Here is a 24,968-nt window from a genome sequence, read left to right on the forward strand (position 1 = left end):
GTCTTGCATGCTCAAATGCCCACCTCTGAAGTACTACTACATATTCTCCGTATCAGGCATCAGCTGGCTACATAAAAAGCAGTCCAGCAATCTCTCTTTTCATTCATATACATTTCATAATTTTCAGCAGTGTCATTAATATTATAAATGTATTAGTACAAACTTAACACTGCAGACCACTTAATAAAATACACACAATTTTGAGTAGTTTAAAGTCATGTTTATGTTTGAAAGGTCCACTACAGCCAAGGAGGGAGCAATGTCATTTTAACAGCAGGGCTCATTATATGAACGCACACATGGCTGAAAATCGTTTCAAAAGTATGAGAGCATTGGGAGACCACCGGCCCCTGTTCATCCTTGCTCAAGTAAACAAGAAGAAAGGATGGAAGATGGATGTTGGGGGTGCGTTCCCGTGTGCCAGCTGGCAGAGTGAGTCCATGCTTTTGTTTATTTGAGAATTTTGTGGTAAGGGTAGAGATTGAGGGAGGAAGTGAAGGCCTGGATGTCTGTGATAGTAGTAACTGAAGCCAGTAAAGTGGAAGCAGGAAGGAAGGTGAGTTTGGAAACCTCTCCATACAATGACATCTTACTGCCTTCCTCTTCCTCTCCAGTGGCCGGATGTTCTTCACTAGGAGGGTCATTCTCTTCTACTCCATAACCAACAACCTGAAAGGAAACCATTCATCATTCAGACTTTCATTTGTTTCACAACGGTATATTTACTAAACAATATATGAACCAACAGATTTGCATTACACAGAGGAAAATAGTTCTTTTTAGGATACTTTTTTGTTGTTGTTATTTCTTTTGCATAAAGAGGGTCATACACAATTGTATACAATTGCTTCTTCAAAGTATACAGAACAGACTGACCCTCTGGACACCTCCAAACACCCACCCCCCAGCACTCCCCCAAGTCCAGACCACCTTAAATAAAATTGAAAAATCAAAAACAAAATTGCCTGCAAAAGTTGGAAGGAATTTAGTCCTTAAAAAAAAAAAAGTGAGTTCTTGGTAAACGCACAAACGGAGGAATAAAATACCTGAAAACTGAAAATAATACTAAGAGTTTAAAGTTACTATGCAAAAAAATATCAGTAAGTACATTAATAAACGTATATGGTTATTTGATAAATGTGAATTTTAATCCATCACAATTTTAAATATATTACAAAATGTATTTACAGCTACAGGAACATCTACTTTAATATCATATATATATATAAACACAAAATATGCATAAAAATAATAAAAATGGAGAAAGATGCCCCCCAGCAGGGACTGGATCTATATATATTAAGGGGAATTAACTGAAAAAAAAACGGAGACAAAAAAAGGCATGTAGAATTTCAATAAATCAAATCTTTGTAATTAGATTCAATGCAGAGATGAATCTCAGGAGAGTGATGTGCTGCAATGCTTACATGTACACTGAGCTTCCTGTTGCCTTCACCCCGGTGTCCCATGAACCAATTCACAAGTTCAGCCTTGGTCATGAGTTTCAGTGCATCAATCTGTTGTACAAGTAGAAAAATGACAATATCCAAGTATATTCCCACAATTCATCATTAACACATTGCTAAACTGTCAGCCTTTGCTCATGTGCAACAGGGCCTCACCTCTCGACTGAGTCTGTCGAAGACAAATTGCTGCGTGACCACCTCTGTCCAGTTCCTGTCCACCTCCTCGCCGAGATGGGTGTCTTCGCAACCCTTCAGCTTGACGAGAGCAGTCACCTGTGTCTTAAAAGCCTCATCACTCAAACTGTTCATCTTTTCTCCAAAGCTCACCAGAAACTCCTCAATCTTTGTCTCCACCAGCTCAGTGCTAGAATGCAGAAAGTGAGAGCAGAATAAGAGAAGAGTTTTGCCCATTTAACGCCACTTTGAAATATTTCAGTACCCAAATTAATGGTTTACATTATTTACTGTGTGGAAGCCATTGTTTGCAGCATTCAGTAAACTTAACTCAAGAGAAAATACTTTTCATATGCACTACTGTACTAGGAAATCAGGGTTCCTACAATTACGGACCATTAAAAATGGTTTTGAAAGAAGTCATATGCTCACCAAGGTTACATTTATTTGATAAAAATACATTAATACATGTTCAAATGTAATTTATGTGCAGTTGAACTTTTAACAGCCATTACTCCAGTCTTCAGTGACACATGATTATGATACATTTCTTATTATTACTAATGTTGAAAACAGCTGTGCTGCTTAATATTTGTGAAAACCGTCATACTTTTTTCAGGATCCTAGTCATTTCTTTCAGAAAAAAAAAACTAAAACTTACTGACCTCATACTTTTAACACTATTTCTATTTTTCCAGTGGTTTGTGAAGATTTGTAAAAAAAAAATAATAATAAAACCCTGAATAGAAAACTTTTTTTTTTTTGCTAGAGAAATACTTTACAATTAAAATAATTTTATACATAAATTTCTGACTTATAAGATATTTTTTTCCAAAATCACAATTCCCTTATATTGATTACTGTTTTACTCATTTATTATCTGATATAAAGTATATTAACACAAGATTATAAGATGTTATGTATGCAATAAGATGTTATGCATGATGTAAGTACGTGAATGCATTGTTAACATCTAGTGTAGGCTGTATTTCACTTCAGAAATAATAAAAAGAGCCAATCAGTGTAAAGTAACACTGCAATTTAGTCAAGATAGAGGTGGAGATAAAGGTTAATTATGATTCTGAAGTCAAGAGGCAGCAGCTGCAGCACATAAATCAGATAATTCTGATGCAGCAGTGAACTGCAACCAAAAAGCACAGTGAGAACTCACTTGAACTTGGTGGCCTGAGTCTCTACTGTGACTGAGAATCCAAGGACACCTGATGTATTTCTACAGGTTGGGTAGACATGATATCTGTGAAAACGGATGGAGTCATCTAATTAAAACCAGCAACTGGAACAAGATAATATCTTAATGTCATCTCTGCACCACAGACTTACCCCAGTGTCTCTTTGGTTCGGAGGAAGTCAAAGCATGGCTCCTCCATGTGCATCTACAACACAGCAGCCACAATGAGAAAACACGAGTTTAATAAAACAGTTAATGTTTTTATCCCATATGTAGGAACACGCTTTTTTCTGCAGCCACCGCAGTAGAATTGGACAGAAGTCTGATATTGGATTTAGCTGATGTAAGGTGCAGAGGAGTAAGAATGTCTGATTAATTGGCCAATGGTTTTTAAAATAGCTATATTTAATGTGTGAAAAAACAACATTTGCTTAGTTTTTCTTTAGTAAAGCTTTAGTTTTATATGCAAAAATTGTTTCAGCCGATATCTGGTACTTCCCAAAGCTGTTATCAGCAGCCATTCATCGTCAGAAATAAATAAATCGTTGGACCTTTAGAACAGTACATTACACTTTACAACGAGAGCCAGCTCAACCTCTTTAGAGTGTTCTAAAGTAACTGCTGAGAAAGACAGAGAACTGGACAGCATCCAAAGTCAGTCTTCAGTATAAAACTAAAGTGGATGAGTTGAGCTTATGGCCATGCAGATGTGTGTGCTCAGCGCCCTAGAGAGCAATAATTGAGAACTTCTTTTGAATCTGGCAGAAGGGACTGACTTTATTGCTTAAAAAACCCTGGGGCAGCTGTTCCTATACGTTTTATACATATATAAAGTTACAGTAATATTTACTGTAAGCGATACCCTTATGTAGTCAGCCAGCAAAACAGAGTCATACTCACCACTAGTAGCTCCATAAGAGTGTGCTCACGCAGGTTCTTAGGACCAGACTACCAAAAGACACAGGCAGATATTAGGGACGATCACTGCTAATTTGGGAATACGACATAAAAAAAGGTGAATATGCCTAGATGTTTTGTCCAGTTTGCTGATCTAAACCAAAAACAAGTATTACCTGGTAATACACAGTGACCTCGGAGTTTGCATCTCCCTTGTTGAGAGACTTCACTTTGCACAGATGATGTTTCTGAGGAAGCTCTACCACTCTGAAGAGAACAGGGACCTCTACTGACAGCTTCTTGAATTGCAATTTGCTGAAAGTGAAAAAAAAAAAAAAGCTATATAAAACTTTCTTTTACTGTGGTACTGCTATAAAAAATAAACTTGTGGAAAAAAAGCACTTACTCTGTAACATACTGCAAAAAGCCCATGGATTCCTACAGAAATTAAAAATGACAAAATCTTAGTTTCTTAACAGAACAACTGTGGGCCTGACTGTAAAAGCTTTTTGCTTTTACAAGTATTATATAATTTCATAATATTCTAGGTGTACATCAATACAACAATTTGCAATTGTGGGATATTTTGAACCTGGAATGATCCATGAAAAACAAATACATGCAAGGTGTATATAAAATGTGAGAAAACTCACAGTGCTGGTGAAGTTTCCCTGCACTAGTCCTTCAGCATATAGCTCAGACTTGAAGCTGCTCACAAACTCCATGAGCTCGTCCACACTGAGACCATCCAGCACAGCCTGGTACTTCTGAATTGTCGACCAGCGAGAGTGCTCTAGAATCAGCAGCCTCACGTCTCTGAGGAGGCATGTATAGACAGACAAAGAGCAATGAGTGGAAGACCATGCATTTTTGAAAAGATATACATAGCAATAGCTATATAGATGCTGGCATATGGGACTACGAGGGTTGCCATATGCTACCATTCAAAAGTCTGGGGTGAATACATTTCCTGAGCACCAAATCAGAATATTAGAATGATTTCTGAAGCACCATGCGACACTGAACCAAAAATGATTGACTCCTGAAACAGTAATGGCTCCTGAAAATTAAGATTTTACCTCATAGGTAATACATTTCAAAATATATTAAAACAGGAAACTGTAATAAGATGACTTATTTTTTTCTTCGTGATCAAGGACTTCTTTCAAAAAAATTTTTTTTTTTTTCAATCGTTCTAACCCCAAACTTATGAACGGCAGTGTATAGACTAGTATTTACACCGATCTTTTATGGTGACATGTATTTGTACAAAATCACAATTGCAAGAAAGAAATGTCACATGCTAAAATGTTGCAAACCATAGACCGGCAGTGTAAAAATGCTGTAAATAGGCTTGAAAGACATTAATTAGTCCATCAAATTTGCATTTTCTAAATTAAAGAAAACTTTAAAAGTTAACAAAAAAAAAACATTGCTGTGTACGATGTTACTACTCGTTGGCAGGTCTATAGGTGTAAGCGGAGAAAAGGTAAACGTGAAGGAGACACACTTTCCAAGCTTTTCAGGCTTGATGAGGATGTTAAAGTAGGTTTTCTTCAGCTGCTCTGCAAACATGCTGAATACATCAGGAGCAGTGGAGAAATCAGCAAGGTAATCCACAATCAGGTTGAACAGCAACTGCAACAAATGTCAGAAATTAAAAGATTTTTTTTTATTAAACCAATTTCTGTATACAACTTGATTTGAGCTTGTTACTTACCGGTAGTTTGTGGTTGAAGCCCTTAACCTTGATGACAAGACCATGCTCCCCTGCAACCGATTTATATTCTAGCTGGGCCACATCAGCTTCGTAGGCTGGCTCTGCCAAGTTATGCACCAGGATATTCACAAACAGGTCAAAAAGCACCAGGCTGGGTGGAGGTGAGAAGAGAGAACAAAAAGATGGAAAAGTAAGTGGATGAACAAGTATAGAAACTAGCGATAGTGATTCCTGAGACCCGAGTAGACACACTAATGGCTAGATGGGGTTTCCATGGCTACAGCATTTACAAGATCTGCCTGAATGACTAAGTTTTCACATGATCTTCAGCTTACTTTTTTGGAGACTTCTGAATCACAGGTGATATAAGGTGGAACCGCACATACGCTGTAGGAATAGAGAGAAACGTAAGTGTGAGCTGGGTAATAGAACAGAGTGCTACTGGACATCAGAGACATGATATATTGAGTGTAGAGACAAATACAATGACACCTTTGGGGATCTTGAACTTGTTGTCCTTCTTATACCACAAACACCCTCTGCCATTGTTCATTATTCTGACAGGGTACTCTGTGTCTGGACAGTCAGAGGTTTTGAGGGTGAAATCAGTGGCTGGAGGTAAAAAGAGACACAGGAACAATGGCACATGGCCTTGAAACAAGCTACAGATACAGTACACAACAACAAAACTAGAAGACATCAACTGAAGACACCCACCAATGTACTTATTTTCAGCAGGTAGGTGAAGGCTCGGGTTTAACTCAAAGTCTCCTGCCCAGAGCTCTCTCCAGTGCTGCTGTATCTCTGTAAGAAAAAAAAATGGGGCTTTTGTTTCCAGTGTTACACACAATATAGAAGAAATAGTGCTTAATGGTATTTCTTGCATAATGTGTTAAACCTAAGATGAATTAAGAATACATTTCAAGTAGATTTGAAACCAGGAAATAATTATTATAAAAATTCAAAGAAAAATGATCAAAGAAATTAAGAAATAACAAATAAATATTTTACTAAAGCAACAGGCAGAAACAGCTTGTTGTGCTTGGACTTAAGATGTATTTCTCATTTAAGTAATCACCTATAATCTACTAGTATACTAATATCAGTTGTCATTGCCTGCAGTTATGTTCAAAACCAGAATACTCCTACACAGTCAATGTACTTAATTTTGGCATCAGATATTCTTTTAAATATCTTTTAAATCTTTTAAGTATATGTAAATGTATATAATTTTGTGATTGAGCTTATTGTGACAAGTACATCTCCAGTGTTAACAATTCAGCAGTGGATTCTGACATTCACTTCCAGACTAATTTAATATGCACACAGATTGTAAGTTCTCAAACTTCTCATCCTGAATCTTGTATTTTAAACTGAACTAAAAATAGGGAGTTAAAAAGATGTGCAAACCCTCTACACTGTACTGAGTCCCAAACCACTTTTCTCTGAGTGGGCACTGGCCTTCATGCTCAGGAGACAACAGGAGCAAGTTAGCCTTCTCTGGTGTGAGGAGTTTCAGTGCAACAGAGATCACCTAAGAGAGGAAAAAAAAGATCATAAGTACTTTGTTTTCTTTCATTTGGCATGCTAAAATTGCACAAATATGTACCCATATTTTCCAAAACCTGTAATAAATCAAAATCAATGCTGCATGTGATTGTCAACTACCTCTGGTTTGAACTCAAACATGAGCTGGTCTCCTGTTAAGAAGTCTTCTTTTGGGAACAGCTGCATGTTTTCACAGATATCCTCCACGTACTCAATAGGATCAGTCTGTAAAAGCAACACAGAGTGCAGAGTCTACAAACAAATACTAATGTGCATCTCTTTTCAAATTGCTTCTAATAGCCAGAAATACAAAAAAAACTAAACAAAAAAAACAAACACCATTGTTGGTATGAAACAACTAAGCGTTCATTGGCTGACAACAGTTTACAATGTGTAACCTTACCTGCTCCTGATAGTGGAATTCATTGGCCTCAATTTTTTGAATTTCTTCATATATTCTGCCAAAGAGAAGCAAAGTTTTTTTTATGGTATCGTTCAAGCTACATTATTCAATGTAATATGTGTAAAAGTTCTGCAAAAAAAAAAAAAAAAACAAAAAAAAACATCCTTTACGAAAAAAGGCGCCTACCTCTGTTGGGGCCCAAGAGTCTGAAGCATTTTCAAGTACTGGAAGACGAGATGAGCAACCTGAATGAAGAAGAAAATCCAAATTTATTCTGAGTGGGACTAAACTTTACAGCAATCGTGTCTGTTATAATTTAGGAAAAAGGGTGTGTTTGTGCCTCAGAGGCTTTGTAATCCTATTTTACACATATCTAGCTAAGCTGTTGGTTTCTCAGCTTCCTCACAAATTTCTCTAATGACATTAAGTGTGAAAACAATATTATATCTTCAGGATGCTTGTAACCATAGCGCATGATTTTGGCATGCACTGGTGTAGGATCACAGAAATGTAAAACAAGGTCTAGACTGATGACCCTTGCAGACCTCATAGAAGTTCTGGAAGCCCTCATCAGTCAGAGTTATGGAGATACTAAAAATGGAATAGGTGGTGTTCTGATCAAAACCAGTCTCACTGTTTCCGCCAAACAAAGCTAGAGCCCAGCACCTAGACAGAGAGAAAGAGATTAAATTTTCTGACTTTAGTGCAAAATTGATGCTACATTGTCATTTATTAAAAACCAAATCGTGAGAGAAAGGACTTACTTCCTCCTAAGCACGGACAGGATACTTCCAGTCCCCTCGTGGCCAATCAGCCAAGCGATGTAATGCAGAGGCTTTACCCTGAGGACCAACATAAAGAGTTTTTGTTAAGCACCATATTTGAGAAATAATATTGGCATTCCAATATAGACCAACAAAATCAATATGTTAGTCCAAGTGAAATGGCTTTATGAATGCAGTTTTGTTGTTTGACATATTTGCTACTGAAAAAGGAAGTTGAGGTGACACATATCAGAGCCATGGATATATTATAGATGCCCTCAATGCGGACACAGACTTAGATCAACAAAACTCTAATTTTGAATTTCATTGCGTTTCTAACAGCACTTTTGAAAGATGTTGTATGAATGAATGTCAGTAAAAATGATTGATGACTAAACCTGTAGTGCTTCTCTTGCGGTGGAAGAGCCCATGTGATGGTGAGGGCATGTACTTTTCTAACAGGCACCACTGCAACAAACAACAAACAAAACATTATTATTAGGCTCTAATTTCGTTAAACCTCATTTGAACACTAAGTTCTACGACATACCTCGGTAAAGTTTGTTGAAAGCAGGTGTTTCAAAGGGGCTCAACTGGTCAGAAAAATCAGGTTTCGGCTGCCCACTGAAAAGCATTGAGAAACTCTTTAAACATATTCATATTTTCACATCTTACAGACAGGACTTGGGTTGAGCTTACTTGTTGGGCACCTGACTGAAGATTTCTCTAACCCATTCCTCAAGGGTGTCAAGACTCTCTATGAAGGTAAGAGTAGAAGATACTTTAGGATAATTTTCTATTAGAAAATCCATATCCAAGTTAAGTCCTGCATACTGTACCTACCTTTAGACTGCACAGCTAAGGTCATATAGTGGGCAGAGTAGTACCTCTTCCAAAACTCACGGAGCCGCTTGTAAACATTGATATTCTTTTCCCTAGGCTCAGTCTTCAGGGTCTGTGCATTTCCTTAAATACAATCACAAGATCATCAAAAAACAACAACTTTAGAATAAACCCAGAAGCTACTCTAAAGCAGATCTTTACTTACCCCAGCAGAACTTGCTCATGGGATGGTTGGGCTTTGCAAGGCTGCCAAAGAGCATTTCCTTACGGTGAGAGTCTGAAGGCTTAGCAAGCTGATATTCTGCAGCAAACAAAAAACATTAGGCTGTTAAACTTCACAGTTGAGCTATCAAGAAGATTTTAAATCTACAATATAAATGCTTTACTCACCACTGTCCACAGCCTCAACCTCTCGGTCAATGGCGTCTTCAATCATGAGAGGACAGATGAAAAACTGAGCCCATCTGAGATAACATTAAAAAAGACAATCCCAATATTTTAAAGCTTATGTACGACCAAACATATAAAGAAATGTGTTTTTTTTATTTTAAGGATTATAGTTATAAAGTACTCAATGGGATTGTGTAAAATATTCAGAAAAAAGGGAAAAAGAGGCCATCAGGATAAGAGGGGATGTGATACGATCACTTTTTTTTTTTTAGAGCTGCTTCACCTGTCAAGGGCTTCTTTGAAGCGTTTCCTCTGGACGTCAAATTGGAAAATGGTTCTCTCACAATCAGTGGAAGCATTATCACTGCCACCATGCTTTTTAAGGAATGCATCAAAGCCATTTTCAGAAGGGTACTTTTCGCTGCCCATGAACACCACTGAGACATAAGTAGAGAGATACGTTTGACTGAAACGTTATCACTGAGAATAAAGCATTATTTAATACAGTAATGGCAAACAACTGCAGGTGTGACTTACTGTGTTCCAGGAAATGTGCGAGGCCAGGTAGGTCATTAGGGTCACTGAAACTCCCTACGCCAATACACAAGGCCGCTGCAGACTAATTTCCAGAAAAAAAAGAAAGAAAAAAGTATTTAACTGCACTGAAATCATTTCAACACACTTAATCTGATTTTTGTGTGTAATGGCAAATTTATTTTCATGTTATGGTTCATAACTGGTAGTTTTATATTACTTTGTCTAAATAGAAAAAGAAAAACACTACAAATTAAGATCAGTCATTTTAAATACCACAAGTGTATTTAGACATCAAAACATTATAATGTACAGTAATGAGAAATGGATATTAATTTTGACATTTGCTAAATGTTAGATGGAACAGTGCCATTCAATTAAAATGTAAATATAAAAAATTCCATAATGAAATATCCAATAATGACAAAAATCTGTCATATCAGCTGAAATAGTCACAATGAAATGGAAGTAGAGACAGGTCCGAATGAAACAAACAAAAAAAAATGTACGGTGGACTTGTATGTAATATATTGTATTGTAAGATTGTATCGATCAGTTGATGACTGGATGGAGGTTGAACTGAATGAGTGATTCAGTCGATTGTAAGAAGGGGGCTGGGTTTAAGCGGACTAAATGATTGGACAAGTTGTTTCACAGGAAGATTGTCATGACTAGTGTTGTCACGGTACCAAAGTTTCAGTATTCGGTACCGATACCAGTGAAAATCCACGGTTCTCGGTACCAAAGCAAATCACACAAATATGCTAATTAATTATTTTTTTTACTTTACTTAAGTAATTTACATACTTATTTACAATTGTGTTTAAGGTTTTTCTACAAATAATATAATTAGGAAAAACAGTTAACAACTTTCACCCAAATTTAATTTGTCTTTTAATTAATTAAATTTAAACACATTTTATATTTTGGTAAATAAAGGGGATTTGCTATTAAAATTAAAACATGGAAGAAATATTGTGTGATTTATTTCTTTAAGAAATAAATTGTTATTAATTTTTTCAACAGTAGTAGCAGTATCACATACATTCTACTAAATAATAGTAATATTTCTAGTATTTATGGTAGTATTTATGTCCTCATTTTCATTGAGATGGCAGATGCTGAAACTACTGCAAGCGTCACACGCTTCAGTCTATGTAGTAAACAAACCCGCACGTCTCTGCCATTCATTCATTCACACAGAGACATGCAGTATTCATATTTCAACCAACTTTTGCAGCTTAACATTTACAGATACTGGTCCATATGGAGATTTGATTTGATTAATTCATGCTAACTTTGACAAATTCCGTGACTGTCCATATTCAAATGTAAGTTTCATTTTCATGTCTGGATTTTGAGATTCCGTCCGCGTTTTCTGCTTCGCGGAAATCATAGTGCTGTCTGCGTCAAGATCTGGGTTGACCGGGTCCTCTGTACCACCGGTACTTAAAGAAACCTGGTACCGTGACATTTTCATTTTTTTAGTACCGACTTGGTGCAGAAGTACCATGTCTTTTGACAACACTAGTCATGACAGTTTGGGGAAAAAGAATTAAGAAAGAAGGAAATATGGATAAGTGGGATTTTTATTTCATGCTGACTTTAATATATGTTCAACCAAAATAACATGGAGCGAGTAGAGTTTGAATGCGCTTAGACAACAAAACACAAACCTGTTTTTCAGATCCCTTTTTCTTCTTCCTGTCGATGTCCTCGTCAAGCTCCTCAAAGTCACTATCTTGACTGTCCCCTTCTTCTTCAGATTCCTCTTCCGTTCCTTCCCCCGAGTCTCCCTCCTCTTCCTCTCCCGCCTCTTCTTCCTCCTCCTCTTCTGAATCTTCCTCATCTTCAGTTTGCCCATCTAAACCACTCAGATCAGAGATCAGGAGAGCCCTCAGTCCGTTACTCAGCTCAATGTATCTGGATGAAAAGAGGGAAAATTTTTTTTTTTAGATGGCTTAGTCATCAGCACTTGCATGCAGGGTTGTGTTACACACTCAGGAGATGCAACCAGAGCTTGTGTTTTACTTGTGTGATCTCAAATTTCTGTAAACTTCCTCTATTTAAGTGCCAACATACAATATCACTCATAATGTAAAATGATCTTTTAAAAAGGTTTCACTTGGTACTTTATGAACGAGACTATGCTAATCAATAAAACCTAGTTATCACGGTTACATGTGGACTTTACCTGTATTGTTTGGGGTCACTTGGAGATTTAGTAATCTGAGTGTCTCCCTGGTTGTCATCTCCTCCACTGTCCCCCGGAGGCTCGGTGGGGTCTCTGAGTGCTTCTCCCCGGTCTGGACCAGCAGACTGAGCAGCGCTGCTGGCTCCAGCACTTTTGAACTTGTTTGTCTGTGGCATCTTGAGCAATGATACTTCAGCACTGGAGTTGAGGTGAACGGAAGTTTATGACCTGCTACAAAACAGGTGAAACGTAGGCGCAGCCTTGAAGAGAGCAATACTGACTTTTTCAGTCGAAAAGAAACGATATGTATATTAGAAACAGGGTTACCATAAAAATAAATACATTTTGTAATGCATATTGAATGATAGAATGAGTCGGGTCTGGCTTTTGACGATGGAATACTTTAACTTCAGATACATATTTTGACAATATATTTGTATCATCATAACTGTGCTACAATGAAGCTAATCTGCTACATAGTGACACAATATAAACCAAATACGTCTGATTCGCTTGCTATGGTTAATACATGGACTTCGCTAATTCGTCTAAAATATGAAGCATCCAAGTGCGATAAGTAGGCTACATCACATTATTTCACAAAGTTAGCCAATTTTCATCATAGTCTCATACCTGCTATCCTGATGACGGGTCAGCCGAACTTACAGCGATCAACCTGTCACTGGAAGGTGGCGTCTATGCAACAAGAAGAGTTCTGATTCGTCAAAGGTCATAGACGTAGTAAAACACGACTCTCTGATTGGCCAAAGTCCTTGCTAAGGCAAATAGCTACACGCAGAGCATGGCTCGGGCTACGTGATGCTGTTTTAGCTGTCTCAGCAATTTATAAATGTATGTTGTGGTTTGTGGAGATTATTACAGTTGTGTGTCCACCACCGATTATTAAATTAGCGGCAAAACTGTAATGACAAAATGTCTATATTACCTTTCTCTCTTTTAGTAAATTCCAGAGACTATAATCCAATCGAATTTAAATCACTTAGGCTACTTGTTAAATTCAAGCGTGTATACACATACACAGTGATTTTGGAGTTACTATGATCCAAGATAAATAATCCTGAAGAAAAGGGTGTATATAATTGGTAAGACATGAATATAACTGAAGAGGCATTCATGGCAACTTAAATATGCACTTTGCCTCCTTAATATACATGTATTTTAACTTTATATTTTAAGTTTATTATATTTATTTATAAGTTTATTGACATGCAAAGGTTTGCATATAAAACATTTTATTTTATTTTATTTTATTTAGTTTTGTATAAAATTTGATACATTATGGCTCATTAAGTACCATACAGTGAGAATATGGAGCTCACACTCGAGGAAAAACACATTGGTATTATTCAGATGGCCAAGTTTTTGCAATTTTGCTCAAATGTTGTTATTTATATGTCCAAACAGTAAGATAATAATTCTGATGAAAAGCTTCTAATGTAAATCGAAATGTGAATTTTATAACTGTAAACAGGTTGCTTACATAAAGAATCTAGAGCAAATTATTCCAGGAAATGTGATGCATCAGATACATACAAACATACTTCAGTAAACTGATATACACAGGCAGAGCTTGAGTGTTCTTATTAACCTTTATTCCCTTATGAATATATTTTAACCGTATATTTAGGTAAGAAAGGTTTATGGACATGCTACATCAACAACCCACACACATGTATGACTTCATATGACCTTTAGAATTACTGTAATGATGATGAGTCTAAGATATATATGTATATATATGTATATATGCACCCACTGCTCCGGGTGTGTGCTCACAGTGTGTGTGTGTGTGTTCACTGCTCTGTGTGTGTGCACTTCGGATGGGTTGAATGCAGAGCACAAATTCTGAGTATGGGTCACCATACTTGGCTGAATGTCACTTCACTCACTCACTATATATATATATATATATATATATATATATATGTGTGTGTGTGTGTGTGTGCGCGCGCGCGTATACATAAACACACACAGGCAGGACTTAACTGTTCTTTTGAACCTTTATTCCTTCCAAATTTAATCTCCAACAGATACCCTGTGAAAGGAGAATGATGAATGCCATACCCATGACAACCAGATGTGGAAAAGTATACTGGTAAGCTGAACTGTCATTATATGGCTTTCAAGAGTTAAAAGTAAGTTTCAGTCACATATCACATCATTGCTGCTTCTGTGGGTGAGACCTGTGCTTGAGTCTCATATGATGTGTTTCATGAGTTCTAGACCTGCTGTTGATGAAAGAAATGGACGGCTTCCATGCTAGGTTCTTATTTGCTGATGTTTAGAACAGGTAATCTGTGCTTAGTAATATAATTCTGGTTAATTGTTTCTATAATTTACTATTTGAAAGCTTTTAAGTGGAGATAATAATAATCATTGGATTCCCTGTATAATCCTGTGTAGGTATTACATGCTGTGAACACGCTTGCATTGTTTAGTAGTGGATGACTGGGATTCTCTCCGTCAGTAGGGGGAGCTCTCGTCGTGGAATATTTTCTGCTTAATTTAGTGTGGCTGTTTTGATGTAATCTTTTAGCAGTTCAAGTATGATGCTTCGCATGATAAGAGCTGATTTCCCTTGGAGCACTACTCCTGTTTTGCGAAATGCTGTGTCAAAACATTTTGAGTTTAGGTCTGGTGCTTTTCAATTTTTAAAAAGATGCTTTTGACATGGAAATGCTAGGCCAGAAAAGCACTCGAACAGACAAACAGATGAGACACTGAAAAAAAATCATTGTGCAAACATTTATGTTAAAGATAATAAAAGTATGCCTATAAAAAAACTGTTCAAAATGATTACTATAACACAAAATATTATCTGTGCAACATGGAAAGTGAAAAATGTTTTTGATCATTTGATCATTAAAATATTTTTTAAATGGCTATATAGCTGCATTCTATATTAGAAATGAATGCTGATTTTAATGGATGAACATACACATAATAATAGATGATTAAGCTATTGTGTCCCACTTTAATTACAGTATATAGTGACCCTATTGAATGGCCCTGAGTGGTTTTATGGAAACATTTAACATGATTTAACATAAGATTCAGTCACAGTATTCACCGGTCAGATATTTCCTATAATTTGTGGTCATCCATGGCAACACTGTACTGTATATCCGGTAACTGAACCAGTGCTACTCTCCTCATAGCACATTAATATTAAAATTACTGAAACATTGCTGCAGTTTTTGTGTTGTTGCTAGGCGGATTGTTTGGTACATTTTATTATGTAATATAAAATATGATTTTTTTATGATATAACTGTTATCTGTTTATATTGTAATATATATATATATATATATATATATATATATATATATATATATATATATATATACATATATGTATGTATATATAAAATCAAATGAATATTTTTAGCATTTATATGTTAGTGCCTGTCTTTACGGACTGTTGCATAAATTAAAAGGGCTTCTGAAATACCCCCCTCTATCCACTGCACTTAATCCATCAGAAGTTTACATAGGGACCCCAAAGGACAGGTTCCCATGGCAACTGATTTATAGCCTAATTAAATAGAAGAGTAGTTTAATTAGCTTAACACTGGTTATTGCTCAAGGCAGGCCATCTTTGGTGGAGGTCCATGTGTGTAAAGAGAGGGGTCATTGCTCTGTGGTATCCACGAGGTGCACATAACTAAATAGTAACAGCACCTGTGGATCCAGATACCCTTCTTTCTAACACCTCACTGTCAGCTACGCCCTTCATCTTCTGTTTTCTAAAGCTCTAATTAATGACCAGCTTTAGGTTAAATGAGCTTCAAATGGCCTGACCACCAGATTACATCTCGTCATTTTTTTTTTATTTCTTTTTTCTCTTGGAAAAATCATACCTAATTGTGTCTCCTCAGTTGTCGCAAATTGATTTTGTCAAACAGTCTTTGTTGGTTTCATGTGAGGGGGATTTATAATTAAACAAGAGTACTTGAAGTGATTTGTTAATTAGTCTAAGGTGGTGGAAATCATGTAAATCCTTTATATAATCATTCTTCAAACAAAGCTAATCTTTTGTAATAATATTAATTACACACAGTTACTTGCTTAAATTGAACAGTATGTGAAAATCATGGTATGGCTATTATACTATTATGGAACGGAAATTGAATTGTTTCTTTGAAGACGATTGAAATATGCTTTAGTTTTCAGAGACGGTTGGGTTTCTGGACCCCATTACGGTCTTGTCAATCACCGTGCCTTCTTCCTCCTGCAGTGCACAATGTGATGGCTGAAGAAAAATGGATGTCCAGCACCACATACCTTTAACAGCGAATAAAGTAATATAAAGCCTTATAATTTCAACCCCACAATTGCTAATATTTTGTTTGTTTGTGTTTTTTCTTCTCTTCAAAGGGCTCTGGTAAATACTCTTGCAGCAATTTGATGGAAAACACTGCTTTAATCACCTTTAACAGGCTTTAGAAGAGAAGGGAAGCTGCTGTCGCAAGCTAATTCACTGGAACATGTTCAGATCTGTAGCCCTGATCTGTGTGACGGCATTAAAGATTTTTTAAGGATCTTCAGGAAAACGCTTTAATGCTCAAAGGCACAGGGAGCTGCAGAGACAGAGTATTAACAAGCTTTACCTCAGATTCTCTGTTACCTGTGGGAAATTCACAATAAAGGGAAAAGTAAAGTCGATATGCTTGTGTGTTCAGAATATTACTTCGGGTATATGTGAGGAATTTAGAGGTTTCATTAGCCTAGCGTTTGCTTTGGTTTTTATGCACAAAACAGTGATTAAAGCTTGTAGGATATTAAATATTGCAGGCATATTCCGCAATAAACCAAAATGGTCAGATGAGAAATCATATTTATTTATCTGTGCATATCAGTGTCAAATGACAAACTCATTATGAAGTAATTAACTGGTGATTTATAAGATAATTAATCAGCCATCAGGCTGGAGAAATCAGCAAAATTGGGCATCAAGTCAACATTGTTCATTCTCGGTTCCAAAAAAAGCAACATGCCCATGTATGAAGCACCACATTGTTGTGCAATAGATAGCAGATGGCACTATGTTTCCATGGTAACCAAAATAAGGTTTCATTATATTGTTAGGGCCCTAATACCATAAAGGATGATGAACAAGTGACCCAAGAAGCCTCATCGCTCTGGGAACAGTTACAGTATTATTTAATATTTCGAGAATGATGTGATACAACAAAGTGAATAAGCCGCGTTACGCATTACAAACAATATCAACTACTTAATTTCGCAAATCTAACAAATATGTCTAGGAAAGCGAGAGTAACGCGTGTTAAAAAAGCACCACTAAAACTGAAACGGTGTGAAGCGCGTCGGCTGCTGCGTTCATATTCTTCTCAGCATCTCGAATATATTTGGAGCGTTTCATAGCAGGGCTGCGGATGCGCTCGCGCGCTTGTTTCAGTATATTTTACTTGGAAACCGAAGTCCGAGGCAGCGCCATCCTCTGATTTAATTCAATGCCAAGTTGCATACTTGAACCGGCTTAGTTTTCTAACTGTTTCTAGCCGAAATGTGCTAAGATCTCGCTCATCATCAGTTCTCACAGTGGTGTTGAACTGCAGCCTTCGCTGTCTTCACTGTTGAGCGCTCGTCAGGGGAGCGGACCTGCATCCTAAAGCAAACCTTTCTGAGACATTGCAGTCCTGTCACGTCTTCGGCTCTCCTGTTTGCCTCCACCACGAGAGCGGAGAGAAGAAGGAGAAGAAGAAGCGGCTCAGCGGTGGTGACATGGCAAGAAGCAGCATCATTTAAAGTGGTCCATCTTCTGCTCTTTTAATTCCACTGCAGCAACCTGAGTGAGTAGCGCACATTTCTGCCCAGTTAATTCCTCTTAATATAGAACAGGACGCGGGCGGTGGTAAAGGCAGACAAAGGGGAATGCTAATAGATTGCATTTTAGCGAGTTGGATTATCATTATGTGTTAATTATGTCTCGGACAGCGTAATATAATGGCATGAATTGCTCCTGGTTATCTAATGAACATTGTGTTTAGCTTCCATAAGTTAAGCTTTATCATGCATGCAGTGCTTGAATGGTTTCCTTATATGTCTGTATTGCATACTCAGTTCAAAGCTGGATCTGATCTGTTGAGAGAGTAATGTAGTCTGGATTTCAGTTTAACTTTGTCTTAAAAAATATATTTTTTTATCTTGTCTTGTTGCAAAATATGAATATTATTTTTCTTAAATCATACTTTACCTCAAAGTACTACAACTGTAAAAAAATGATTTATGTTGCCCTAAAGATTTTGCTTGCAATAATATGATTCACATTCATTAGTGGCGGCCTGAGGTAGCTACATTATTTCAATGACCTGTATGCACATAAACTTCTTCAGCAATCAATAGAACCTAGGTCTTATTAACATCACATTCCTAAGTGCCCTGCTGTGCACATTAGCTAATAGGTCCTCCTGGAGGAGGGGAGAAAGAAATATTTTCCATGGAGGTCAAATTGATATTCCAGAGTCATTAGCTGATTTAGAAACTAAAGCGAAACCTCTTGAGAAGCATGATGCCTTTAAATGGATTAGGTCACATTTAGCTTCTTCTCAATATCACTGTAACAAATGCAGCAGGCATACTTTTAAATCAATATTAAGCTCTGGTGCATTTGCTGACATTGGTTATTGAAGCTTTATTCTATATTTCGAGTATATTGTTTGCAGAAAAAACTGCAGTCAAAGCAGCCGAGCTGCATTTCGCTCTCTCATACAGTATATGATAGCCTTCCCTCCCTATTCTACAGTTATATCACAACTAACTTGCCAAAAGTCAAAATAATTTGTATTGAGCAGTGTTTATCATTCTTTCTGTATTCACGCCACTAAAACTGTTGTATTTTTTCAGTGCAGTGAAGGAGCTCTTGAGGCTATGCACTTGCCTGCTTTTGGTGAAAGCATGTTGTGGGTTACACTGCTAAGCACAATTGCACTTGGATGGACGACTCCTATCCCTCTACTTGATGATTCAGAAGAAATAGATGAGCCTTGCTTTGAACCCTGCTACTGCGAAGTGAAGGAAGGCTTGTTTCATGTTCATTGTGATAGCAAAGGATTTACAAATGTTAGCCAAGTCTCACAGTCATGGCTTAGACCGTTCAAGCTCTACCTGCAGAAGAACTCTTTACGGAAGCTCTACTTCAACAGTTTTCTGCACTTGAACAATGCAGTGGCCATTAATCTGGGCAATAATGCCCTGCAGGATATCCATGTTGGGGCTTTCAATGGGTTGAGCTCCCTGAAGAGGTTGTACCTTCACGAAAACAAACTGGAAGTGTTCCGGAATGACACATTTCTCGGACTGGAGAGTTTAGAATACCTTCAGGCTGACTATAATGTTATCAAGAGAATAGACAGTGGGGCTTTCCGAAATCTTCACAAACTCAGAGTGCTTATCCTTAATGACAATTTAATACCCATGCTTCCAGCGTTTCTTTTCAGGTCTGTCTCTCTCACGCACCTTGACTTGAGAGGCAACCGACTAAAGACAATGGCTTATAAAGGGATTTTGGAATATATCGGTCGCAATCTTATGGAGATCCAGTTGGAGGAAAACCCTTGGAACTGTATCTGCGATATCATCCAGCTCCAAGTCTGGCTGGAGCGGATTCCATACACTGCAGTTGTTGGTGAGATCACATGCGAGTATCCTTTTCACCTCCACGGGAAGGACATCAGAGAGATAAAACGCAGTGAGCTTTGTCCCTTATTGAATGAAGCCGAGATTGAGTCAATTCTAGGCATTCTCCACTTACCGTTCAACACAGGGAGAGTGAGGCCTACAAAGCCATCATCTATAGTCTCCTCCAATCAAAACACTGTTTCCTCTGTGGAACAAAGAGAAAGACCCTCAAAGCCAACAAAACGACCCAGGCCCTCAAAGACACCACCAACACCACGCAGTGTGTTCCCTAATCAGCCGCCTGTGGCCGGATACCAGACAAGGCCGCCTATACCGATCATTTGCCCCATTGGATGTACCTGTAACTTGCATATTAATGACCTTGGTTTGACAGTCAATTGTAAGGAAAATGGGTTTCGGAACATTTCTGAGTTAATGCCTCGACCCTTGAATGCTAAGAAGCTTTACTTAAGTGGAAATCTCATTCAGAGAATTCACAAGTCTGATTTTTGGAATTTTTCCAGTCTTGATTTATTGCACTTAGGAAACAATCAGATATTTTACGTCCAAGAGGGGGCTTTTGTTAATCTTCCTAATTTGAGAAGCCTTTACCTGAATGGTAATGATATTGTGAAGTTAACTCTTGATATGTTCCATGGCTTGCACAGCCTTGAGTATTTGTATTTTGAGTACAATGAGATACGAGAAATCCAGCCAGCTGCCTTCAGTTTAATGCCCTCCCTGCAGCTAGTCTTTCTCAACAACAACCTCCTCCAAACGTTGCCCATGGGAGCGTTCGCAGGTACCTCATTGACACGCCTGAACCTGCGGAACAACTACTTTCAGTGCCTCCCAGTCAGCGGTGTTCTAGAACACCTGCATTCTGTTGTCCAGATCGACCTGAATCAGAACCCCTGGGATTGCTCCTGCGACATCATCCCTCTCAAAGAGTGGCTGGACACGCTGAGCTTAGTGGTCATAGTCGGAGAAGTGGTGTGTAAGACCCCCGAGCTGGTCTCAGGAAAAGATTTACGCTCTCTGAATTCTGAAGTGATTTGCCCTGACCTCCGACAGTCCTCGCTGTCTCCTGCTGAATCAGATAGCAGGTTTGTTACTACATATCCCGAGGTGGGGCCGCACCCGCCAAAAGGTGCCATACCCCTCTCCGTTCTCATTCTCAGCCTGCTGGTTCTTTTCGTGTCTGCTTTCTTTGCTGCGGCAGCTCTTTGCGCATATGCTCTTAAAAAGCGTGAAAAGCTACCCTTTAGGAAGCAAGGGGAAGTGGGCCTGGCAGGTATACAGATGGAATGTGGAATATTTACAGAACAGCCACCCACCTTACCAGAGACTCCTCCTTCCAATCACGTGTATGATAGCATCGGTGCTCCCTCCTCACACATGTGCAGCAACCCCGTTTACAAAAGCAAACAGGAGAAGTCAGGGCAGAAGCATCCATTCTCAGAGACAAAAGAGAGCGGTTCGCACTACAGAACGCTGGTGGAGAAGGAAAAGGAGTGGACCATGGCAATCTCCAGCTCGCCTATTAACACTATTGTCACTGTCGGTATCCCATGTGGTGATATTGCCAGCTTCCATGAAAACGGAATTCTCTGCCCGACTGTCATTGATAGCCAAGGTCCCACGCCCAAGGTGGGATTAGTGGACAGTCTTTTTGGCACAACTTCCCAGTTTAGCAACCTGCCTGACAGACACACACACCCTCCCTCAGAGTATCCACATGCCAAACAGGATGCCAGACAAATGCAAATGATCACAAACACCACAGGGACAAGGACAGGATGTCCTAATCAAACCCAAAGTGATTACCCTGAGCTGAAAGCTAGACTCAAAACAAAGATGGATTACATTGATATGCTGGAGAGGTCATATCAATTCTAAGACATGTCAGATGTAAGACTGCACATCCAAAATGAAAATGGTAAGATGGAAAAAGAATTCATGCGATGTACGTTGATGGTATGGATTTCCCTCAAGTTGCTCTGGAGGAAATCCCTCGTTCAGATTTTTTAAAGTGCCTTCATAAGAGCAGCCAGCAATGTTGTAAATGAGTATTTTTGTATCACAGTTTTATTTATCTAAAATATATAGATTTAAATTAGAGGGAAAAGGATCAACTCCTGTTTCCAGACTTTGCGATGTTGGTTAACAAGTGACGCAAATTATACATATGAATGCAGGGCGTGTGGTCTTGGCTTTTAACTTGTTTGCATTGAAATCTTCTGAGATATTTTTTATTTAACTGAAAATTGTCCTTCAGCAATAGAGATACTGCAGTTATTGTATAACTGTTAATTGCTTTGTTGAATCTGTATTTTCAAATTGAGTAGATTGTCTTTATTGGGACTTAATGAATGGTTTTATGGACCAAGGTAAGGTCAAAATATGTAAAACCTTGGGAACTATTGATAATGTTACAGATGTACCTTTTCATGGTCTATCTCACAAAGGCAGATCTGTGCATATATTTATTCTTAGATTTCAGTGTTGCAATTATTATTGTAAGACATCATGTTAAATCGGTGTATAATGATTATGCCTCTGGTTTAGCCTTCCATTAAAAAAAACAACAACAACATAAATTCAATAAAGGGTGCTAAACTAAGCCAAGTTCTTTAAACTGTACCATTTTGAGTATTGCACATGCAGATTTTGGCCTCTACATAGCATGCACACACATACACAGCACTTTATCCATCTGCTTATAGTATGTTTCAAACAAGATTCAAAAGAACAAAGTGTTTCAAATGAGACCTCATATGCTAGAAACTAGTAAATAACGGTGAAATCTGTCAAGAGATTGCATGATATTAACACAGTCAATTTGCGGAAGACTGTCAGGTCACCCACAGACCTGGAGGAGAGGAAGCAGTGAAAAGGTGCAGCATTCTTATAGCATCCTCTGCAGTCTCTAGTCCCCTGAGTGTCCATGGGAGGGCATCAGTTAGATACACCTATACCATGCATAAGCTGGTTTAACCTAGTTACGCAGCATTGCGTAAGGGAGAAAAATACCATTTTGGCATTATACTGTAAAATCCTCGAATAAATCCAACCCTGGAAATAGATGAAGCTGAATAGTTATGAATATCGAAGTTCTGTCATCACACTGTTTGACGTTTGTCATTTTTATTTCCTCATTCTCATCATCTTCCTCCATTATTTCTCCTCTGATTGCATGAAATGCAATTACAAACCTTCACTTAGAGCCATTTGAACACATTATCTTATTTCAAAGAGCTACAGTAAAGTAATGGAGCATCTAAAGTATGAAAGTGTCCGCCTGATGTTTTAATTGCTCACAAAAGGGTTTTGCTGTTGGTCCAGGTTCTCTTGAAATTGGCCAGTATGCAAAGTATGAGGAGAGATAATCCTCCCAATGCCACTCCAGTAACCCTCATTATACGCCTCTGCCACCCAGTCCCACAGACGGCCTGGCCAACTGATCCTGTATGCAGTGAATGTGATCCCAGGGGCAGTCAGCTGCTCTTCTACATAGTGCTCATGTGCCTCACCAAGACAAAGTGGCATTTAACCACAAGACCCTGAACAGAGAGAAACAGATAAATGTGAAATGATAGATTATGTTTAATGGTTAATGGAATCTAACTAACCTACATTTACTTTCATTGAAAGTATTGTGTGACTTGGGAAGGCTCCTAACGTACAGTGGCATCATTATGAGGTTAATAATTACTTCAGAAAAATGCTCTCAGAACAGCCATTTAACAAAACACCATTATTATGAATTCTGAACACGACACATGGCGATGAATGCGAAAATGTAATGTGGTGCACAGCGGATAATGTGTTCCCAACACGTAAATGAGCCACAAAGTACCTGCGGAATTTTCAATGGGATGCAATTAAGTCAGCAAACGGTGTGTGCCGTTGCTCTCTGACATTTGCATTTTTACCGGAGACTGTGGCCTTTTCCTCTGGCTGTCATGCCTGTAATGTGTCTGCTCAGACATGCCGTCAAAACCCATGCCCCTTGGGAAATTCAGGGACACCACAGTGCAGGCAGTTGTCATTTTACTTAGTTGAAATGCTGGACAGTTGGACATGGTTCAAGTGTTCTGCTGTCATCAGAGCTGTTCTTTCTCAAAATTGATCAGAGCAGAAAAAGAGGAAATGTTTGCACTGGCTTGCATATAGATGTATTCCACTTCGACAAGAATTAGGTGTGTTACTGTTCTTAAAAAAATCAGCAAAGGCCTTTCTAATATTGACCAATATTGCTGCGGTATTGTGTTGTGTGATATTTACTGCATGTGGTTTGCACTTTAACCTTTCACTATATTGAAGTTGCTTGTTTGAGAGAGAAAAGGGGAATAATAAGATTTTTGCTTGAAAGGGACAGGTAGGGGACAGAGAGAAAATGGAAAGGTTATTTAGATAACGTTTATTTAGTTTAAAATGAAAAATCCACAATACTTTGTTAGATATGAGATTTTAATTTCCCACAAGCCGCCTGTTTTATTTAACCAAATGAATCCCAGTTAAAAACTATGCTACAATACAATACTTTGATTTTAAAAATTGAAAAAACTAGGAGCTGTTTGTTAATGCATATTGTTAACTAATGTTAATTAATGAACCTTATTAAAGTGTTACCAAGTTTTTTTTTTGGTGGTGTATTTTGGTTGATTCAGTGGTATTAAATAAAATTTTTGATTTGAGTAAAATCTAATTTAGCTGTAACCACATGAAGCACTTTTAGCAGGGATGGAAAATATCCAAATATATACCATATTGGTTATTTTCCAGTATATTCCTTTTTTTCAGTATCAATGATTATTTAATATATTATATTTAATTTTCATTAACCAGATTCTATATATTTTATACTGTGTGAATAATAGATGACTCCATTGCTAAAGTTAATCTTTAAAAAAAACACAATAATTTAATAATACTGTGACCTTTAAAACCTTTCTGAAAACTTTCCATACTGTTCATTGTAGTGCTGTGATGTCAAAATTCACTTGTAGAATTTGAAATGATTTTAGTTTTTTTTCATTATTGTGACAAAATAGTATAGCATGCATGTTGTATATTAATATAGCCGTTTATCAGTTAATGTTAAAAAAAAAAAAAAAATCCCTCATTGTTATCGTCAGAATTTTAATTTCAGGGCATCCCTATTTTCCCATTCCCATCTCTC

At 37.7% G+C, this 24,968-nt stretch overlaps 2 protein-coding genes across 2 annotated transcripts; one reads left to right on the forward strand and one right to left on the reverse strand.

Moving 5' to 3' along the window:
• Positions 1-261: 261 nt before the first annotated feature.
• Positions 262-12,804, reverse strand: LOC132154762 (nardilysin-like). The gene is made up of 31 exons (XM_059563428.1): positions 12,756-12,804; positions 12,123-12,402; positions 11,605-11,851; positions 9,932-10,013; positions 9,678-9,831; positions 9,395-9,468; positions 9,210-9,305; positions 9,005-9,127; positions 8,861-8,918; positions 8,712-8,785; positions 8,560-8,629; positions 8,162-8,239; positions 7,943-8,063; positions 7,584-7,642; positions 7,398-7,452; positions 7,115-7,219; positions 6,857-6,980; positions 6,164-6,250; positions 5,939-6,058; positions 5,782-5,833; positions 5,447-5,597; positions 5,237-5,364; positions 4,380-4,542; positions 4,133-4,164; positions 3,903-4,041; positions 3,730-3,777; positions 2,982-3,034; positions 2,812-2,895; positions 1,623-1,830; positions 1,428-1,517; positions 262-669 (listed from the first exon to the last, which is right to left on the reverse strand). Exons 2-31 carry the CDS (start codon positions 12,296-12,298, stop codon positions 451-453), a joined length of 3,270 nt encoding a protein of 1,089 aa, XP_059419411.1. The 5' UTR covers positions 12,299-12,402; positions 12,756-12,804; the 3' UTR covers positions 262-450.
• Positions 12,805-17,345: 4,541 nt separating this feature from the next.
• On the forward strand, positions 17,346-22,421 carry LOC132154763 (SLIT and NTRK-like protein 3). The gene is made up of 2 exons (XM_059563429.1): positions 17,346-17,955; positions 19,010-22,421. The coding sequence occupies exon 2, from the start codon at positions 19,034-19,036 to the stop codon at positions 21,680-21,682; it is 2,649 nt and encodes an 882-aa protein (XP_059419412.1). The 5' UTR covers positions 17,346-17,955; positions 19,010-19,033; the 3' UTR covers positions 21,683-22,421.
• The last annotated feature ends 2,547 nt before the right edge of the window (positions 22,422-24,968 follow it).

Source organism: Carassius carassius, chromosome 12 (genome assembly GCF_963082965.1).
Source record: "Carassius carassius chromosome 12, fCarCar2.1, whole genome shotgun sequence".
NCBI classification, from domain to species: domain Eukaryota; kingdom Metazoa; phylum Chordata; class Actinopteri; order Cypriniformes; family Cyprinidae; genus Carassius; species Carassius carassius.